Raw genomic sequence first — 17,938 nt, 5'->3', positions numbered from 1 at the left:
AATTAATTTATTTTCAACTTCATCATTAGCTCTGCTAGTTAATGTTATTGAATGCAAGCCAGGTGGTGATAGATGAAACAGTTTTTTAATTTACAGTTGAGAAATAATTAAAAAAATTTAAAATTCTTGGAGGATTTTGCATGTACAGATAAGTATGTTTGAAGAATCCAAAAGAGAAATTTGTTTGGTAATAAAAAAAACATAGAATGATAGGACAAAATGTATCAGTACTAATTGTAACGCGCAAAGAAAATAAAAAAGAAGAGCTCTGCTCGCCTTGTTGTTAGCCTTGTTTGCTGTAATGTTCTGAAACTGCTTCCCAGTTGGTGTTTCAGATGGGAGCCACTGGCTGATCATACCCCACAAATACACCTTCTCTACTAATAATCAACTATTTTTCTTACCTAATCACACAGTTATAAAAATAATTTTAATAACATTAAATTGAAATTTTTTAATTACCCTTTTGCACTTCCAATTATTTAAAATTATCAAGAAAAAAAATTAAGATTAATTAGCCGTGGAAAAACTTTGGAAAACTCGCTATATCTTTTGAAGCATAAGTTGAAAAAGAAAACAGTACCCCTTATTTGATGTGAGATAGGCATGCATATTTGTAGGCTCTAGCATCAAAGGTGCAATCATATATATGATTTTGAGACACTAGGTGAGATTTATTCACATGGCTGCATCAGCCACCTGACTCCTCACTGAAAATGATTGACAAGTCCAATTCATATGGTCACTTGCATGCACTAAAATTTTAAAGAAATTAAAACAAAATATTGTAGAGTTATCCTAATTTTTAAGAATTATTTGAATTTATTATAATTGGCTTTGATTGAGAAATAGATCCAGGATTTCACAATTTTGAAAATGACTCTTAAATCACTGAATTAAAGCTTTGTTTAATTATTGGTTTAGGAGAAAAATAATATCAGATGTGGGGGTCTATATGGAATTAGACATTGAAAACGAAAAGATCCAAAGCACCCACCAAAGCCAAAGGCCAAACAAAATAGAAACTAGTTTTGCACCTTAAAATGCCTCTCTCTTAGCTGGTACATATCAAACAGTGGGCCATGCACGTACATGCCTCCATCTTAATCTCTCTCACGCTATCATCCTTTGCTCTTATATAGGAACCTTTCTTCTTCATTCTCCCCCAACCAAATTCCTCTCAGATAATCTCTTTCTTTCTCTCCAAACTCAAATAAACATGGCAAAGACTGGGACGCTAACCAAGCTCAAATCAGCTATAAAGAGATGGCCATCTTTCACCAAGCTAGCTCGCACAAACAGCTCCATTGCAGCAGCTGGTAATGATCATTGCTCAGAGGATAAGATTCTTGCAAAGGAACTTCAAGCTGTTTATGTGGGGAAGTCACGGCGTCGATATCTTCTGAGCTCCGACACCATTTGCCACCCTCTTTTTCAAGAATTGATAGAGAGGTCTGGTGGGTTCGATGATGGAGGAGAAGTAGTGATTGCTTGTGAGGTGGTGTTGTTTGAGCACTTGTTGTGGATGCTTGAGAGCGGTGGCTCTCAGTTGGGGTCCATGGAGGAGCTTGCTGAGTTCTACTACACTCGCTAATCATTAATAATGACGAAGAGAGGGAGGAGGAAATTAAAAGTTGATCAAGATTAGGAAAGAAAATTAAGGAAAATAAGCAAAGTTTGAGTAGTAATTGTATGGAGAGGATTAACCACATTATATTGGTTGAATGCATGGCAGATGCTTCTGTTTGCTGTTAGGATTGTTAATTTTAATTTTCTTCCCTGCATTTTCTTTTTTCTAATCTAGTTATTAGACTTGTGATTATCAATGCTAAGTGAAATATGCAAGCAATTTTCTTTTTCTTGTATTTTCTTGGTTTTCTTGGTCAAGTCGCATATATAAGTTAATTAATTAGACCTTTAGTGCCAACATGTTACAGGTTGGCTATTAATATGAATTCAATTAGGTTGTCCTTTAGAGTTTAGACACAAGCTGCTTTTAATAAAGATGTTAGTTAACGTTAAATTTGTTGTTTGTGGACTAATTTAATGATATTGCAGTAATCACTAGTGCCGATGATTTAGTACTCGTATGATTCCTTATGCAGAAACACATTTAAATGTTTTAGTTGTGTATGCAGACTAAATGAATTTGGGCGTTTTCTACACAATCTTATTGAGTTTTATGCTGTGGATGCTCGATTCAGCTGTTAAAAGGTTAATTTTTAAGATTTTAATTATTAATTTTGAGTATAAATTTTTTTTATAAAATAATGATTATTAATTTAAAATTATAATTATATCAAGAAAATTTATAATTTTAACTCTTTAATTGACACTAATATTTTACCATTAACAGTTGAATTAGACAAGTCTTTAAACAAAAGTTTAATAACTTAGCATCATTTAAAATACCAAACACATATTTTTAATTGATTTTCTTATATATATATTTTAAAAAAAAATTCATTTGAAGAAACATCTAGGCATGGATTTGCGGAATAATTTTGGATGGTGAGATGAGTCCATGCTAGCATGACAAGGATATTTTTTATTGGTCCCCTCATTTTGGTTTTATTCTAAATAAAAGGGGGAAAATATCTTCCCTTAGATTCTTTGAATTATTTTCACTTCTACTCTATGTTAATGGAAATTTTATTTTTCTCCCTAAAACATAAGCTCAAGGGAACTCGGTAGAATGGTAGTTCACTAAATTATCCCGCTCAGAGCCAATATTTTTCAACACTTGTTAAAGATTTGAACTCATTATCTTGACTTTGATATCAATTATAAGATCAAGTGCTTATCACAGTGTTAAAAGTTTAAACTGTTAGCAGAGACGTAGCTTCAACTCTTTATAACTTAGCTCAAGTACTATTAGTCGAAAAGATCTGGTAACCTGTTGAGCTATACCCACTCAATGCCAACACTATATTATAAGTAAGAGATGAAAATATAAGTTTTAATATTTCTACAACACAACCTTCATTGTTAATTAAATTAGTTAAACCTTCATTGTTAATTAAATTAGTTACACCAACAAACTAGTTTGGTACACCTCATGTAATGACATGAGATTAATCAGAACCAAATTAAAATGGACAAGATCGTTAAGAAAAACTATATAAAAACAACAAAGGGTAAGATTAAGTACTAAATAGGTGAGTAATTTAGCTTAATTAATTTGTTGAGTAAAGAATAGACTTCATTATATTAGTGAGTACCTCACAAAAAGAGTGAGGGAAATACATAATTTAAGTGCAAATGATTGGGTAGTTAGAGATGCTTCTTTAGCATACAAGCATTGGCAAACATTATCATAAGCTTTAATATTGCTATTAATATATGTGGTTGGTGATGTATATTAAAAAAAAAAAAAAAAAAAAAAAAAGCAGATTATTTGGCTTGCAGACAAAGACTAACCAAAAAGACTTCTTAAAGACACATAAAGAAAAGAGTAGGGAAAAAAGAAATAGCAACTATGTGAATATAAAATCAATTGCCTCCTCAGTGGATGGACAAGATGAGAATTTTCTTTTCTTGGGTTCAAACCACAAAAAGCCAAATTGGTGCAAATCAATTACTTACAACTTGGAGATGCTTATCTCCAGCTTCCTGATGCCAGGCTTTTGCATTTTAGTGACTTCATTTTGCATACCCAATTGGGGTTCTTCCATACTCTCTGATATGATTACTTTGAATTATTAATATGAAAATGACCATATCTTGTAAGGTACATGAATACAAGTTCAATAGAGAGATGGGGCTATTTTTTGTCTCAGTTAGTGAAGTGAAGGGCTTGCTGGTCTTAGCCTGCAGAAACTAATAACTATGGGCCTTTGCCCACAGGGTCAGTTTTTGCCTCCTAGTTGGCAACAAAATCAAGAACAAATTTGTGAAAACTTTGAGAATTGGCCAGTTTGTTCTAATGACGGTGAATGCTGGGAATGGATCCTTGACACTATTAATGTTCATGAACTTACCTGCTACTCTTCAAGTTGACCGCTAGAGGAGTAGCGGTCTGCCAGGCTGCTAGCTCCAAATACTGGGTAAGTTGTCAAAGATTTTTGTTTGCTTTTGCTTAAATTCTCTAATGGGTCCTTCATATCATCCTTTTTACATTCATTGCAATCATGGGTTAATGGAAAAACAATCCCATCAGTAACATAATATGAGATCTAACAAGGAATAAGATGATTATATTTCTCGATAATCAATAATTCCCATTGAGGGTATTTACAAGGCATAGATAATCAAACAAAGCAGAGATCATATAAATTCAAAGATTAATTACAATGGGTTAACGCGAGTAATCCTTAGCTTGGCCTTTCTGATCATCCACTCCTCAAAATCCTTTGCCTCATATGGAATCCTCAGAACACCTTCATTGTAGAAACCATATTCTTCAGCTGATTTACAGAGAAGCTCCAAGAATTCTGCATCACCAAGTGCTTTTCTGTGAACTATAAATCTCCTAGTATCATCATTAACTCCTACACAAATGGGAACATAACCTCTGGGAGCCAATGGAGGACCTCCTACTTCTTAACCCCTTTAGCTCCAATCAATTTCCCCAGCTTACTAGCTCTCACTCCCATTATCTAGCTAGATCTCTTCTGGGCTCTGATTTAATTACATGACACCATTGGGGATATATGTATATATATATATATAATATAAACCCTCGCATCCATTGTTGTCCCATTAGATGTTTGATTAGAGATATTTTTTCCAATTAGGTGATAGTGATATATATTAATAGAAATCCCAAGCTTCCAACCATAGTACACTTCTAGATTGTGTTGGATATGGATTAGTCGCCGTGACAAGAAGGTTGATATTAGCTAATTAAGTTGATTAATATTAATCTCTACTAGTTTATGATATAATCTTTGCACTTTTCTTGAATTTCCACAAATGGTCTGCCCTGTGATATTGGGATTGAGTGCACGTTGTAAGCAACCAATTAATTTTTTTTTTTTAACAAAAAAGGTTGTTGATATTTTTGTTTTCAAGGTTGGATTTTTGCTTTTGTTTCATCTTAAGAGCAAGAGATCCTCAGCAGTCCATAGCTGGCGTACGAATTATAGACATTGGACCTTTTTAGAGTTAATCTTAGCTATTTTTAATGTTATTTATGCTTTGATTAAGACATATTGCCCGTTTTTGGTTTGTTCCTTTTCTTGAAGACATTTATTAACGTGGGGCTGCTAAATCGGGAATTTGGTCTTCAATATTTACTAAAATTGAAATTAAATTTTTATTTTTTTTTCTTTTTCAAGGTTAAATTGGTTTAATTCTACGTAATTTTGGTTAATTTAATTTAATTTAATTTTTATTTTTTAATTTTAAATTTTTATCTAAAATACTACGCTTTTATGTTTCTTTAAAAGGCAAAAAAATAACTTTTAATTTTTAATATCAATAAAATTAATAATATTATAAATTTAATTATAAATATATCAAGTCATCTTATAATTTTTAATTATAAATGTATTGCTATCTTACATAAGTATACTTAATCCTTAATTATATAGTTATTTTATAGTTAAAGATTATATAATTAAGAAATAATTAGTCTTATAATGGTAATTTTTTTATATATTAATTATTTAATTATCAGAAAACTTGATTTATTGTATGAATGAATTAAAGAATGAATGAAAAATATAGGGATTACATATTAACGTGCCGCTGATTAAGCGGCACCGTATCCATAGAACTACAACGACGCCGTCTGAAGATCTAAATCAATGAATACACGCGGACCTAGCACATTATTTCAGGCCTTCAGGGCGCCTCCTGGAGTTGAGCTTTCCATTATTTCAATTGCAGTGATGGAGAACGATGGTCGGTGACTGATGCTACTGCTGCTAATTAACATTGGAGTAAGCTATTTCTTCTCTCTTTCTCAGAGTTGATGGTTTTAAGTACTAAAGACGAAAGCTTTATCACTTTATTATTGTAAAAATAAGATAGAATTATTATTCTCATGGGGTTCCTTCTTTTGCTTCGTATCTCGGTGAATTGAAATTGCATGATTCCTTGAGCTTTAATTAGCATTTTAAAGGCAAAAACTTTCTTTTTGAAATTAGGCTATTAGAGTTGGTTTGCACTATCTTTTAAACTAAAAATAATAAGTTCAAAAATTTCAGATTTCTTCTCAGAACTCTGGGTGCCCATTTGCTATACTGTCTTCATTATGTGAAGGGTCTTCCTTCTTATTGATAGCTTTTGTTTGATTTGTTTTGTGTAGGAAGTTTGAGGTAGAATCCTAATGTCCAGGTTTAGAGCAGTTTGGCAAGCTTCTTTGAATGCAACAAAGAAAGGTATTATATTATTACTTTTGTGAATGTGTGATTGTATCTTCTAGTGAAGAATTGAAGCTTTAAGTTGGTGTACCTTGTGTGTGTAAGAACGTCGGGAATTGCAAAATCTCTGGTTCTTAATGGACGTGCCTCAGTATTTTTTTTTTTTTTGGTGAGAGATAATAGCAAATGTAAATCTTCTTCTGCGGAGATGAAAGCTCATGTTACTAGGTGAAGACTCTTTACAAGAACTTATTTTATTAAAAGGGATCACTGTGATTTTAAATTAAATATCACTTATTTAATGGAAGAAATGTGAGAATGGAGTTGGCAAGGGGGTTATTCTTGTATTGTGAAGAATTTTGTAGCCTCATGAATTTGGGGAGCATATATAGTTTGGGATGGAAAATGTGCCTTTTCCATTTATATCCCTTGTCAATAGTTAGTGATTTCAGTCACTGTGGTAGTCAACTTGCAAGTGGAACTAGTTGAACCATCCCACTCATGGTTATCACTGTTTTGAGCTCCATATTAGTTTAATCAGGTGTCTTGGAAAATCCTAATTGTGGAAAAGAGGTTAAGGAAGATTCAGTCTAAAACTTTTGGCTGCTCAGCATGCAGTGAGCTAATTCTGTTATCATCATGATTATCGCTGAGTTGAGCTTCACTCAATCCTAGTAGTGAAAATGAAGTGAAGGAAAATGTGGTTGCACTAGTCTATGCATTCAAATGGTATTAGCAGTGGCTGTACTTGATGTTGAGATACGTTTTAAGTTGGGGACAAGGCTTGCAGAATGTTATAAACAGAAGAAGCTGCAATGCTGCTTCAACTCATGAGAAACATAATAAATGATTCAAGAAAATTAATTTATAGGGTCCATGCTTTATATTCCTCATTTCCCCCCTTTGTTTAAATAAATACATCCTTTCACAAGAAGTTTAGTTAAACCCAACAAACTAGCTTATAAAGTACAAAGGTCATACGAAATTTATACTTCCTTACAAGAGATTTTTTTTCATTTTCTGTCTTCAAATTATCTTTCTGTACAATGTATTTCATTCTTATCATGCATGGTTCTTTTGTTTGCTTCTATATTGCTTTTTGTGCTATGCTGTTTATATGTTCAATTTTTACTTATGCCTTTGTAACACTTGTAACCCTTAATAATGTCAAATTTAGCCCTCACATGGAATCTTGAAGAGTTGATGCCTCCAAGTGAGAGGCTCATTTTCAATTTCAATTCAAAGGAAGAGCTAAAAAAATGCCATCTATATTCAGATTCTGAGTATGGAGGTAAGTGTATTTTCAATGTCCCTTTTGCATGAGTATTCATCAATTTTAAAAGCAAACTTGAACTCAACTCAACTCAACTCAACTAAGCCTTTATCCCAAAAATTTGGGGTCGGCTATATGGATTCGCTTTTTCCACTCTGAACGATTTTGGGCTAAATCCTCAGAAATGTGTAATGCTTCTAAGTCATGTTGTACTACTCTCCTCCAAGTTAATTTAGGTCTACCCCTTTTTTTCTTTCTATCCTCTAACCTAATGTGCTCTACTTGTCTAACTGGAGCCTCCGTATGTCTACGCTTCACATGACCAAACCACCTCAATCTCCCTTCTCTCAACTTATCTTCAATTGGCATCACTCCTACCTTTTCTCTGATACTCTCATTACGGACTTTATCTAGTCTAGTATGGCCACTCATCCACCTTAACATTCTCATCTCTGTAACTCTTATCTTAGATGCATACGACTCTTTCAGTGCCCAACACTCACTACCATATAACATAGCCGGTCGTATGGCAATACGGTAAAATTTTCCTTTTAATTTATTGGGAATCTTGCGATCACATAAAACTCCCGTGGCACGTCTCCACTTCAACCATCCGGCTTTAATCCTATGACTAACATCCTCCTCACATCCCCCATCTACTTGAAGGACTGAGCCTAGATATTTAAAGTGATTACTTTGGGACAGTACCACCCCATTCAAACTAACTTCTTCCCTATCACCAGTTTGGCCTTAACAAACTTGAAAAGCAAGAAAATTTCCATTTCATTGGGAATTTGGAAATTTTTGGAAAAATACAGTTTGATTTTCTGTAGCCTCTTCTTTTTTTACACTTTTTTTTTTTTTTATGATTATGGCCAGTAAAATGCCATTTATGTAGTAAATTGCCAAGGGAATGATAAATTCAATATTTAAATGGTTAAGTATATTTTATCCAAGAGAAGAAACTAAGTATTAAGCATACAGTAAATTCAATATTTAAATGGAAGTATATTTTATCCAAGAGAAGAAACTAAGTATTAAGCATACAGTAAAATTTGCCTAGAGACTGATTTAGTGATCAATATTTGGTGATTTCTTAATTCATTCAGGTTTGTCGTCAGCTTCCTTGGAGATCACAGATGCTGGAAATGGACTAAAGGGTATTGATCTATTCATTTTCTGACAACATACTGTTATAATTGATAGAACTTGAGAATCCTTTTTCGCCCCCTCTTCAACGACATTATATGATTATGATGCCTATTAAGTGAAATTCTTCACACTACTAAAGATGCAAAAAGTTAAAATGGAAAGGAAAGTTTCTTTCAATATTTCTTGTGATATTTTGTAAAAGTTGAGCTATGAAAGAAAATTGTTGACTAACATTTAAGTACAAGAATTAGCATTCATAATATTTGGCAAATTATGCATATCAAATTTATATTCTTCTGCAAAAGGGATCTCATTCCCTTCATGTTATATTTTCTCTTAATATGCATCCCTCTTCCTTTTTGTTCCCTATTTTTTTTTTCTTTTTTTGACTATATAACTTGTACACTGGCGCCACTCATCAGAAAAACTGTTGCTTTCTCTCAAAGTAGCACTATATAACAATGAATTTCAACTCCTGCAAAAGAAAACTTAATAAATCCTTCTTATTTTATATTTATTTATTATAAAAATTCTTTATTATCTTATCATTAAATTTTGAATTGTCAATTCAAAATCCTGATAACTTTTTATATATTCTATAGGGGTTTTCTCTGGGAATCTATCATTGGAGGTATCTGAGGGCTCAAAGTGGAATATAACTCGAAGTGGTTTCTGTGGCATGCGATCCAAGAAGGTGAACAGTATTTTCAAAAACTAATAGGTTACACCAATCAAGAGTCACTTCGGAAAGTATCATTTCATAATTCATGGGATGTCAATTTTGCTATTACTGTTTGAAGTAAATGCAGAAGAAATTTGCTGATATTGCCGTCTACGAGATGCCCATTTTTCTTTACTCTGTATCCTCTGCAGTTTGATGGTTTTATTGATTTAGACGCATATGATACAATAGCTCTAAAGCTTAAAGGTGACGGAAGATGCTACATATCTACTGTGAGTTTTTCATTTGTTCACTCATGTAATGAAACAAAGGGAATCGAATGGAGCTTGTATTCCCATTGCTAACCTCTTAATGGTTGCTAAAGTTTTATACTAAACCTTCATCTAATTCTGATGTTGCAGATTTATACAGAGAATTGGGTAAATTCACCAGGTCAACTGGAAGATAATTCATGGCAATCTTTTGTTTTTGTACCCGAAGACAACTGGTATATTGCAAAGGTAAGTTCATTTTTCCTTATGATCATATGTTAAGGCATGATGTCAGTATTGGCCATCATGCAAAACACTGCATTCTACATCATACGTATGCCAGCTGATCAATATATTATTGACTGTATCTGATTGGTATTTATTATGATGAGTTCTAGTCCAAAGCTTGTTCTTTTTGCAGTTATGATGAGTATGCATAAATTATGCTCAATTGGTTCTGAAAAGCTAGTTGCCTATACTTTGTTTTTCTGCTGTTGTGGATTGAGAATAGATTGCTACTAACACATGGACAACAAAATACCATGTTTCTTGTGCATTTATGTGGAGTTCTAGTATCTAATTTCAAATAACCTTTTCAGATTCCTCTTTCTCGATATTTGCCAACATGGAGAGGAAATGTGATAGATGCAAAGCTGGAAATGAATCAATCTCGCATTCTTGGCATGTCCCTATCTGTTAATGCGGAAGGTGGTATCCCAGGTACTAGATCAGGACCAGGTGATTTCAGAGTTGAAATTGATTGGATCAAAGCCTTAAGAACACGGTGAGTCACTGTAAACCTTTTCTGAGAATTTTGAAAAATGTTTATGTGGCGTCTCTTTGTATCTCTTTTCTCCCACTTTTTGGTATGATGTATTATTTACATGTTATTACACAATAAGACGCTGATTTCATAATTGTGATGACAGTCATGTAGAATCTTTTGATTTAGATAAGATGCTTAGTTATTACTGGCACTCAACTTCCTGATATGTGTCGGATCCTTCACGTTTAGAGTAGTGTTTTCATTTTCTACATTTTTCCCTCTGCTCTCTTACGAAACTTAGCTCCTACAAAAAGGGCTTAAATTGTAGCTATATTCCAGCATTTGGATAAACAATCTTTGGATTACTTTGCCCAATGCAACATTGAGGTCTTTTTTGGGGCCCCCCCACTGCTACCATGAAATGCCTACAAAGGTGTTCCAACCGTGTTTGGAGCCCCAGAGTCATTAACAAGCAGCCTCGTGTTCTTAAATATCCTGCCAACATCAAAGATTAGACTACTCTAATCAGGTCAAGTCCTTGTCCTTACTTCTGGAAATTTTGATGTATTAGTACAATATCTTCGAGCTAAAACGTCATTTTCTAGCTAAAACGTCATTTTCTAGCTAATGTGTCGTTCAGATGCCCTCATCTTTTAGATATGTCTAATTTTGCCTTGATCAAAACTTCCAAAGACTACCAGTCTCTTACATTGTTGCCCCCTTGTTTAAATTCTAGTTCTGCCATTAGATTCAACGAAACTACAAACTTTTGGAGCTTTGGAAGTTTATATTGAATGGCAGAGATATAATGTGAATCTAGTTGCAATTTTTGCTGTAAATGATTTGGATTAGAGCTGATCATTGGGCGGGCCAGGTCGAGTTAAGGCCCAGCCCACCAATGGTTCTGTGTTTGCCCTTGTATAAAGACAGTGTAAATTTGTAAGAAGTAAGAAAAATCCCAATCATTGCCATGGTTGAAAATATTTTCCTAAGTGGGGTTTTATCATGTAACAGCCAGCCTGTGGTTGGACCTACAATGACTCTTTGTTTCTTGAAACAAAATTTTGGAAATACATTTGTAGGGCGACATGAAAAGGACCTTTCATGTTGTGCACTTAATCAATCAAAAGCCTTTCCTTTCTTTTCTTTTTCCTGGAAGGACTTGGCTACACTTATTTTTATTGTTTTATATTTGAAAAATGAATAATTGTCACGTATTCCAAGTGTTCTGCACTAATCCATTTATTGATTTAGTGCACAATGAGACTGGCCAAGTACTATATTTTTTTTCCGTGTGCCAGTCAAAACTACTGCGAAATAGCTGGATGCTACAAAGCCCACTACCATATTTCAATATTCAACCTTATAAAGGTTGAAATGCCAATTCTCCCAATTGTTTTCCTTTCATAGTTTAAATATTTATGCTTTAGAACAATGCAGATGAAGTGCAAGTTGTGCTTGTACTCTTTTTGATCACATCCAATTGGGAAAAAAAAAAAGATTTTGAATGATAACTTGCACCAAATCCCAAAAAAAAAAAAAAAGAAACCCTTGGACTGCAGTGTTAATATATTTCTTGCATGAGAGATATTGTGAGCCTGTACTGTTAACATATTTCTTTTGCAGCTAATTTACAGCTTAAACGCTTTAATTTGAGCTTCAGTCTGTCAAAAAAGTACAAGCTATATACATGGAAAGGTCAAAAACCAAAGAAGAGAGAAAAGGAAAGCAGGAGCAAGTGCTGGGCGTTGTCTGTCAGCTGACGTTATTGCTTTTGTTGTTGCTTAGTTAAATCCTACTTGGATGGATTTGATTTTTAATGGTTTGTCACTAGGTGAGAATTGGGGCCACTAGAACAAATAGAGGGGACCCACGAACTTCTTGGTTTGGAAAATTGATGGCTGACGTGGACAAATAGTTTCCAAACAGACACTTTATCTATCTCAATCATTTCTCTCTCTCTCACATGGACATACTTGTTGAAGTTGAGCTACTGGCCTGCAATTGCTGACCAGATGACCCCAAAATCACTCGCGGAGAATCTCCAGGCTCTTCAGGCTCTTGCTATCTTATATTTGCTGCTGCCCTGATTTATAATGCCACCGCCCTTTATCTTTCTTTGCTTAAAACCACTTGTGGTTCACTGTGTCCAATATTCTTCATCGTAATAATCATCAAATTTGGATATTAGTATCATCTCATTTTTTTAACTTATTCATCTTATATAAACTCCAATAACAAAAAAAATAACAAAATTCCTTTTTTCAATTAGATCAAAATTAATTGAATTGAGTTATGAACGATGATACTTTCTGTTTTATTTTATCAGGAATATAGATTTAACTGTATATAAAATCGAATTTAGTTATTTTTAATTTAAATATTTATATTAAAATTATGTATATAATTTCAGAAGAATAAATTCGACAATTAAGAATTTAACTCTTAATGTACCCCATCGCAAAGTTGAATTTATTGTTGTTGGAATTTCTCGTAGCTGGGTGATACATGAACTTTAAAGTAAGTTTCTAATGATTTATAAGCTTTTCTGACCTTGAGGTAGAGGTATGCTTTCTACCCATAAATTTTTTTCCACAAACAAATGTAAGCGTATAATTGAAAGAATGAGAGGTAGAGCAATAAGAGTGGGAAAATATAATAATGGCATTATTTTTGGAAGGTGGTGTGTTTGAAGAAGCCAATAAATGGGCAATGTGAAGTTCCATCATCTTCTACACGTAAGAGAAAATGGGAGATTCTGGTTTCCTAGTGTACAAGAGGCACGTGCTTTTCGAGCTCATTCTAATAAAATGTGGTTGAGATTCACATGGCCTTGGCTTTTCTAACCCCTTCTATGGACCAGACGGTGCTCGCTTGTCAGATATTGCATTCTCATATCATCTAAAATATCTACCTACAGCCTACCATCCATCAATTTCTTTGCCTCTTTCTCAGACAAATACATTGGTGAATATATAAGAGAGAATTAAAGATAATTGCGATGTATAACGGTGAAATACCGATAGAATTTCATTCATTACCATATTACAAATTCCGATCCAAGACCCATTATGAAGATAGATAGAGCAAGACAATCGCTAAGGTTTTCGGTCCACTAGGAATATAACAACCACCAAGAGCAAGAAATCAAAGAGATCTCCACGACAGAAAATCATGCAGGGTAAGAAGTAAACGATCAAGCAAAAACCCCATTCTCAAAAACATCACCCCAAGCTCTCAAAGATTGAGAGAAAAGTCTTTCTTCAACTTAAAGACTTTCAATCACCTAAATCAAAAGCCGTTGATATATTAATCAAAATCCATAGATTTAATAAAGGAATTATATATTTTTTAAAGAATGGTGATTGGTGTGTTCGAAGTTTGAACATTGAATTCCAAAAAAGGGGATACGACCAAACTCACGAGTCTCTCCCTCCAATTTAAAAAAGCTGAGAAGAATGGGACCATTGTTTTACATGTGCCGTCTAAAAGGACCAATCGCGCTGTACACAGAACCTTCTGGACTACCCAAATCTACCAAAATATCTTCCTCTTCTCTCTCCCTTCAATCTCTACCGTCCACAAGAACCCCGACCTTATCTCTCAGAAATTTTTTTTTTTCCAACACATTATTATTTTATTTTATTTTTGTAAACATTTAATTCGTAAGAAACTATATAAATGCCCCGTTTCTAGAGACTTCTTGAGCCTTGGCGTCTTAGGAAGCAGAGGGGATCAAGCTTTTCCTTTCTTTTCTTCCCTTCTCTTCTCTCTTCGATCTTTTCCCTCACGGAAACTGCTGCTAAGGTTCCATACGGTATCTTTATTTTTATTTTACACTTGGTGATTTCTGTACGTGGGTTTGCGTCTTTTCTGTGTTTTAGCTTCTGGGTTAGTCTACTTTGTCGACAATAAAGAATTTTGTTCTTCGGTGTGCTGGTTTTGTGGGGTTTTTTAGAGTGTTTCTGAGAGGAAGAATGGCAAATGGAGAAGATAAAAGCAAAAGTAAAGACTATTATCAAGTTTTGGGATTGAACAAGGAATGCACTGCAACAGAGCTCAGGAATGCTTATAAAAAACTTGCACTGGTTAGACCTTAACTGCCCTGCCTTCCCTTCCCTCTTGTTTCTTCACATCACACCTCAATCATCTGTTATTTCTCCAAGTTAAAAACAAGCGTCAAGTTAGTTCTGTTTTTCGCAGTAACAATGAAATGAATTTATGGGTTTTTGATATTGTATATAGAAAACAAAAGGAAGAGTAGTTTTTCATGTCTTAATTTTATAGAAAATAAGCTGATTCAATCATTCAAATGATGTTTTTGCTTTGACTTGGCAAGATATGCGCAGAAAGTTTTTGTTTTGAAGTTGGTTTGGTTGGTGTGTCTATAACAATAGATTTTCTGGGAAGAGGAGTAAAATTTTCCCGGAAAATTAAGCATTATAGTAAAAGAGATTTGTGTTTTTCTGCGATAGAGATGGCACCCAGATCGCTGTTCAGCTTCAGGGAGTTCACAGTTTGTAGAAGAAGCGAAACAGAATTTTCAGGCAATACAACAGGCCTACTCTGGTAATTTCTCTCAAAATCCTTTTTCTTGTCTTCTTTTTTTTTTTTTTTATAATATTCTTCCATTAGAAGACATTTTTCCAAGTTGTCAAATTGCATTATTAACTAAAATTTAAGAAAAGAAAAACAAAGAAATTAGTATTTTTCTTTTCTATTTTAATGTGATTATTGGATTAATAATAATAATAATAATAATAATAATAATAATAATAATAATAATAATAATAATAATATAATAACAACCCTGTTCTGTTCTTTCTGTGTACAGTTCTCTCTGACGCCAACAAGAGGTTTCTGTACGATGTAGGTGCTTATGACAGCGATGAAGACGAGAACGTATGCTTCTTTTCATTTTCTTGGATTTTTACAGTGATTCTCTTTCCTTTCTTCTTTTAAAAACAAAAGAAAAAGTCTATTTTCCCCTTTAATAAATTCCTAGCTAGTGGGATTTATTCAAGCTATATTGGCTGACTTGACATCCATTTTCTTTTTTTCTTTTTTTCCATTTTTATTTCTTTAATGGACTGGTTCTCCTTCCAGTTTCCAGTATTCCAATGATTAAAAGGTGGGTTTTATTTATGCATTGGCATTGGGTGTTTTTTTTTTTTGTTTTTTTTTATTTTTTTTAATACTACTATTTTTGTACACAAATGGGATTTTCAAGTAATTGCTAATTTAGCAATGAAATTTGTATGGTAATAATTTTAAATTAAAATTAAAATTATTATTATTTTAATTAAAATTAATTAAAAATTTGAAAATTTAATTTAAAATTAAATTTAATAAATTTTTGTAAAAAGCCCCAAAACGATAAATAATTTTTTTAAAAAAATTATTTTTTTAACAGCATTTAAATAATATTTTTCTGAGTAGTTTGTGACCTTTCAACCTCATGTTAATCTTGCAGATTGGGTAAAATATGAAACAATTAATATGTATATTTAATTATTTATGATTATCATCTTTGATCATTGATATTACTATGTGCAGGGAATGGGTGATTTTCTGAGTGAAATGGCAACCATGATGAGCAAAACAAAGCCTAATGTAAGCTTTCTACTTTAATTGGAATATTTGGAGTGGAATTAGAATGAACTTTTTGTGAAATCCTATGATAATTTATGGGTGCTAACAGAACTAACTTTGTTGTTTAGTTGACAAATAAGGAATTAGAGGGGCCAATTGGGAACTCAAAACCCCAACATAAATTCTTTTCTTCACCATATTGCTTTTGACACTTATAATTTTAATTGAAAATCCTTAACTTATCATGAAAATACTTTAGACAATTCGAATCTATACTTTAGATTTGCTTAATACATTTGAAACATTGCTATAGACAAGAATGACCATATGAGAGATTATGCTCTTTATATTTATTAAAAATTAGTACTCTGATCTTGCACAATAATTCATATACCAGCATATGGGCTGAAACCCTTTATATATTAACTATGATATCATGTCTTGCATGTAAGGATCCTATGAAATCCAATATTGGATATAAATGGACCCAACATAAAAATTTCCTGTGAGTATGCTGTGTGTTCTAGGGAATGGGCCCTTGTGTAGGCTTAATGGACACCAGAAAAGTTGGCTATTTATTCCTGATCCATGACCTCATTGAATGTTTAACGATTTTATTGAATAATTATCTAATAAACTGAGAGTCATAGCGTGTAATTAGCATTAATTCTTAATGATTTAATGATCAAATATTTATGTCATAACATGATTGAGTATCTATGTCATAACTGATTATTTGTTAGTAGCTTAGATTGGATGTGACTTTGACAGGAAAATGGGGAAAGCTTCGAGGAGTTGCAAGAATTGTTTGAACAAATTTTTCAAGAGGATATCGAGTCATTTGGAGGAAGCTGTCAAGCTGCTGCTGTTGCTGCTACTACTACTTTGTCTTCTTCTACCTCTTCTCCTTATGCATCTTACAGTGAAAGTTCCCACTGCAACGACAAGCGTAATTCCTCTGAGATGAACTTCGGGGAGTTCAATGATGTGGAGGGGACTCTTGGCTTTGGCTCTCACTTTCAGAAATTCTGTTTAGGGGTAAGTAAATGTACATTCCTTTTATGAAGGTTCTGTTTCTTGTCATGTTGCTCTAATTATAACTCGAATTTGAAAACTCACAGTTGAGCTAAAGCACATTGGTGGATGATCTAGATGTTAGAGATTTATTATTTTGTGTTTTTGATGGTGTGAAGACAGGTGGAACACCAGCAAAATTTCAAGAAAGGGAAGGGAGCAAGAGGAGGAGTAATTCAAGGAGGAGCAGGAGGTAGAAGTGGAAAGGGACATGGCAGGAAACAAAAGGTTTCTTCATCTGGCCTTAATGTGTCCTCCCAAGACCATGGAATTTCTACTTCATGAAACCATGGTTGCACCACCACTGCCACCAACTCGCTCACTTCCTCGGCTGATACGGATGCAAGTCGGCTGTGAAGGAGATTAATTAGGTATGGCATTGCCTGGCCAACACAGACTCATGGGCGTAATTCTTGTTCGTCTTAACGGGTGAAGAAGCAACCAAGAAACACTGGAAACCAAAACCAAAGCAAGTTTCTAAGCAGGGTGGCGACGCTCACAGTGAAAATTTGTGGTTGTTGACACTCCTGTTTAACTTTGTTCGGGGGCAGTGTTTACCTCTTAGTTGTTTATGTTCCTTGAGTTTGATTGTAATAAAAATTTTCTTTACTTTTTCCCCTAGTTTATTTATCCACGTTTCTCAAACGGTTTAGAGGGAAAATTCTGATTTTGATTGGATCTAATGTGAATTTAAATTTAAAATATAATATATGTGATAATTTATTTATATATTTTGTATATTATATTTATATTTTCAATTTAAAAAAGATATGTTCAGATTTTTTTTTTTTTCAAATCTGAAAATAAAGGTGATTGGAATGTATTTTATAGAAGCTTGTA

General features: G+C 33.4%; 3 protein-coding genes across 7 annotated transcripts; all 3 read left to right on the top strand.

Moving 5' to 3' along the window:
* Positions 1 to 1,113: 1,113 nt before the first annotated feature.
* Positions 1,114 to 1,865, top strand: LOC110633433 (auxin-responsive protein SAUR78-like). Its single transcript, XM_021782028.2, has one exon. It carries the CDS (start codon positions 1,220 to 1,222, stop codon positions 1,592 to 1,594), a length of 375 nt encoding a protein of 124 aa, XP_021637720.1. The 5' UTR covers positions 1,114 to 1,219; the 3' UTR covers positions 1,595 to 1,865.
* Positions 1,866 to 5,741: 3,876 nt separating this feature from the next.
* On the top strand, positions 5,742 to 12,628 carry LOC110633434 (probable complex I intermediate-associated protein 30). Of its 2 annotated transcripts, none has more exons than XM_021782031.2 (9): positions 5,742 to 5,885; positions 6,254 to 6,326; positions 7,486 to 7,599; positions 8,691 to 8,741; positions 9,336 to 9,427; positions 9,607 to 9,687; positions 9,817 to 9,915; positions 10,266 to 10,450; positions 12,267 to 12,628. In XM_021782031.2, the coding sequence occupies exons 2-9, from the start codon at positions 6,275 to 6,277 to the stop codon at positions 12,268 to 12,270; spliced, it is 678 nt and encodes a 225-aa protein (XP_021637723.2). In that variant the 5' UTR covers positions 5,742 to 5,885; positions 6,254 to 6,274; the 3' UTR covers positions 12,271 to 12,628. The 2 variants fall into 2 exon arrangements, with proteins under 2 accessions (XP_021637723.2, XP_021637721.2); XM_021782029.2 differs by having other exon boundaries at positions 12,059 to 12,628.
* A 1,458-nt stretch (positions 12,629 to 14,086) lies between these two features.
* On the top strand, positions 14,087 to 17,719 carry LOC110633431 (uncharacterized). 4 transcript variants are annotated; one of them, XM_021782026.2, is made up of 7 exons: positions 14,087 to 14,239; positions 14,391 to 14,520; positions 14,908 to 15,001; positions 15,267 to 15,334; positions 15,989 to 16,045; positions 16,796 to 17,062; positions 17,222 to 17,719. In XM_021782026.2, exons 2-7 carry the CDS (start codon positions 14,410 to 14,412, stop codon positions 17,381 to 17,383), a joined length of 759 nt encoding a protein of 252 aa, XP_021637718.2. In that variant the 5' UTR covers positions 14,087 to 14,239; positions 14,391 to 14,409; the 3' UTR covers positions 17,384 to 17,719. The 4 variants fall into 4 exon arrangements, with proteins under 4 accessions (XP_021637718.2, XP_058007398.1, XP_021637717.2 ...); XM_058151415.1 differs by having other exon boundaries at positions 17,218 to 17,719; XM_021782025.2 differs by having other exon boundaries at positions 14,101 to 14,249.
* The last annotated feature ends 219 nt before the right edge of the window (positions 17,720 to 17,938 follow it).

The sequence above is a fragment of the Hevea brasiliensis genome, chromosome 1, assembly GCF_030052815.1.
Source record: "Hevea brasiliensis isolate MT/VB/25A 57/8 chromosome 1, ASM3005281v1, whole genome shotgun sequence".
NCBI lineage: Eukaryota > Viridiplantae > Streptophyta > Magnoliopsida > Malpighiales > Euphorbiaceae > Hevea > Hevea brasiliensis.
Note: the sequence above shows the minus strand (reverse complement) of the source record. Positions and strands in the feature narration are given on the sequence as shown.

What these genes read in the sequence shown, in the direction of transcription:
- LOC110633433 (XM_021782028.2), top strand. Translation starts at nt 1,220, where the DNA reads ATGGCAAAGACTGGGACGCTAACCAAGCTCAAATCAGCTATAAAGAGA.
- LOC110633434 (XM_021782031.2), top strand. Translation starts at nt 6,275, where the DNA reads ATGTCCAGGTTTAGAGCAGTTTGGCAAGCTTCTTTGAATGCAACAAAG. An exon ending in TTTGAATGCAACAAAGAAAG is followed by an intron (nt 6,327 to 7,485) that starts GTATTATATTAT and finishes TGTCAAATTTAG; the next exon opens with CCCTCACATGGAATCTTGAA. An exon ending in ACAACTGGTATATTGCAAAG is followed by an intron (nt 9,916 to 10,265) that starts GTAAGTTCATTT and finishes TAACCTTTTCAG; the next exon opens with ATTCCTCTTTCTCGATATTT.
- LOC110633431 (XM_021782026.2), top strand. Translation starts at nt 14,410, where the DNA reads ATGGCAAATGGAGAAGATAAAAGCAAAAGTAAAGACTATTATCAAGTT. An exon ending in ACAGCGATGAAGACGAGAAC is followed by an intron (nt 15,335 to 15,988) that starts GTATGCTTCTTT and finishes TACTATGTGCAG; the next exon opens with GGAATGGGTGATTTTCTGAG. An exon ending in TTCAGAAATTCTGTTTAGGG is followed by an intron (nt 17,063 to 17,221) that starts GTAAGTAAATGT and finishes GTGTGAAGACAG; the next exon opens with GTGGAACACCAGCAAAATTT.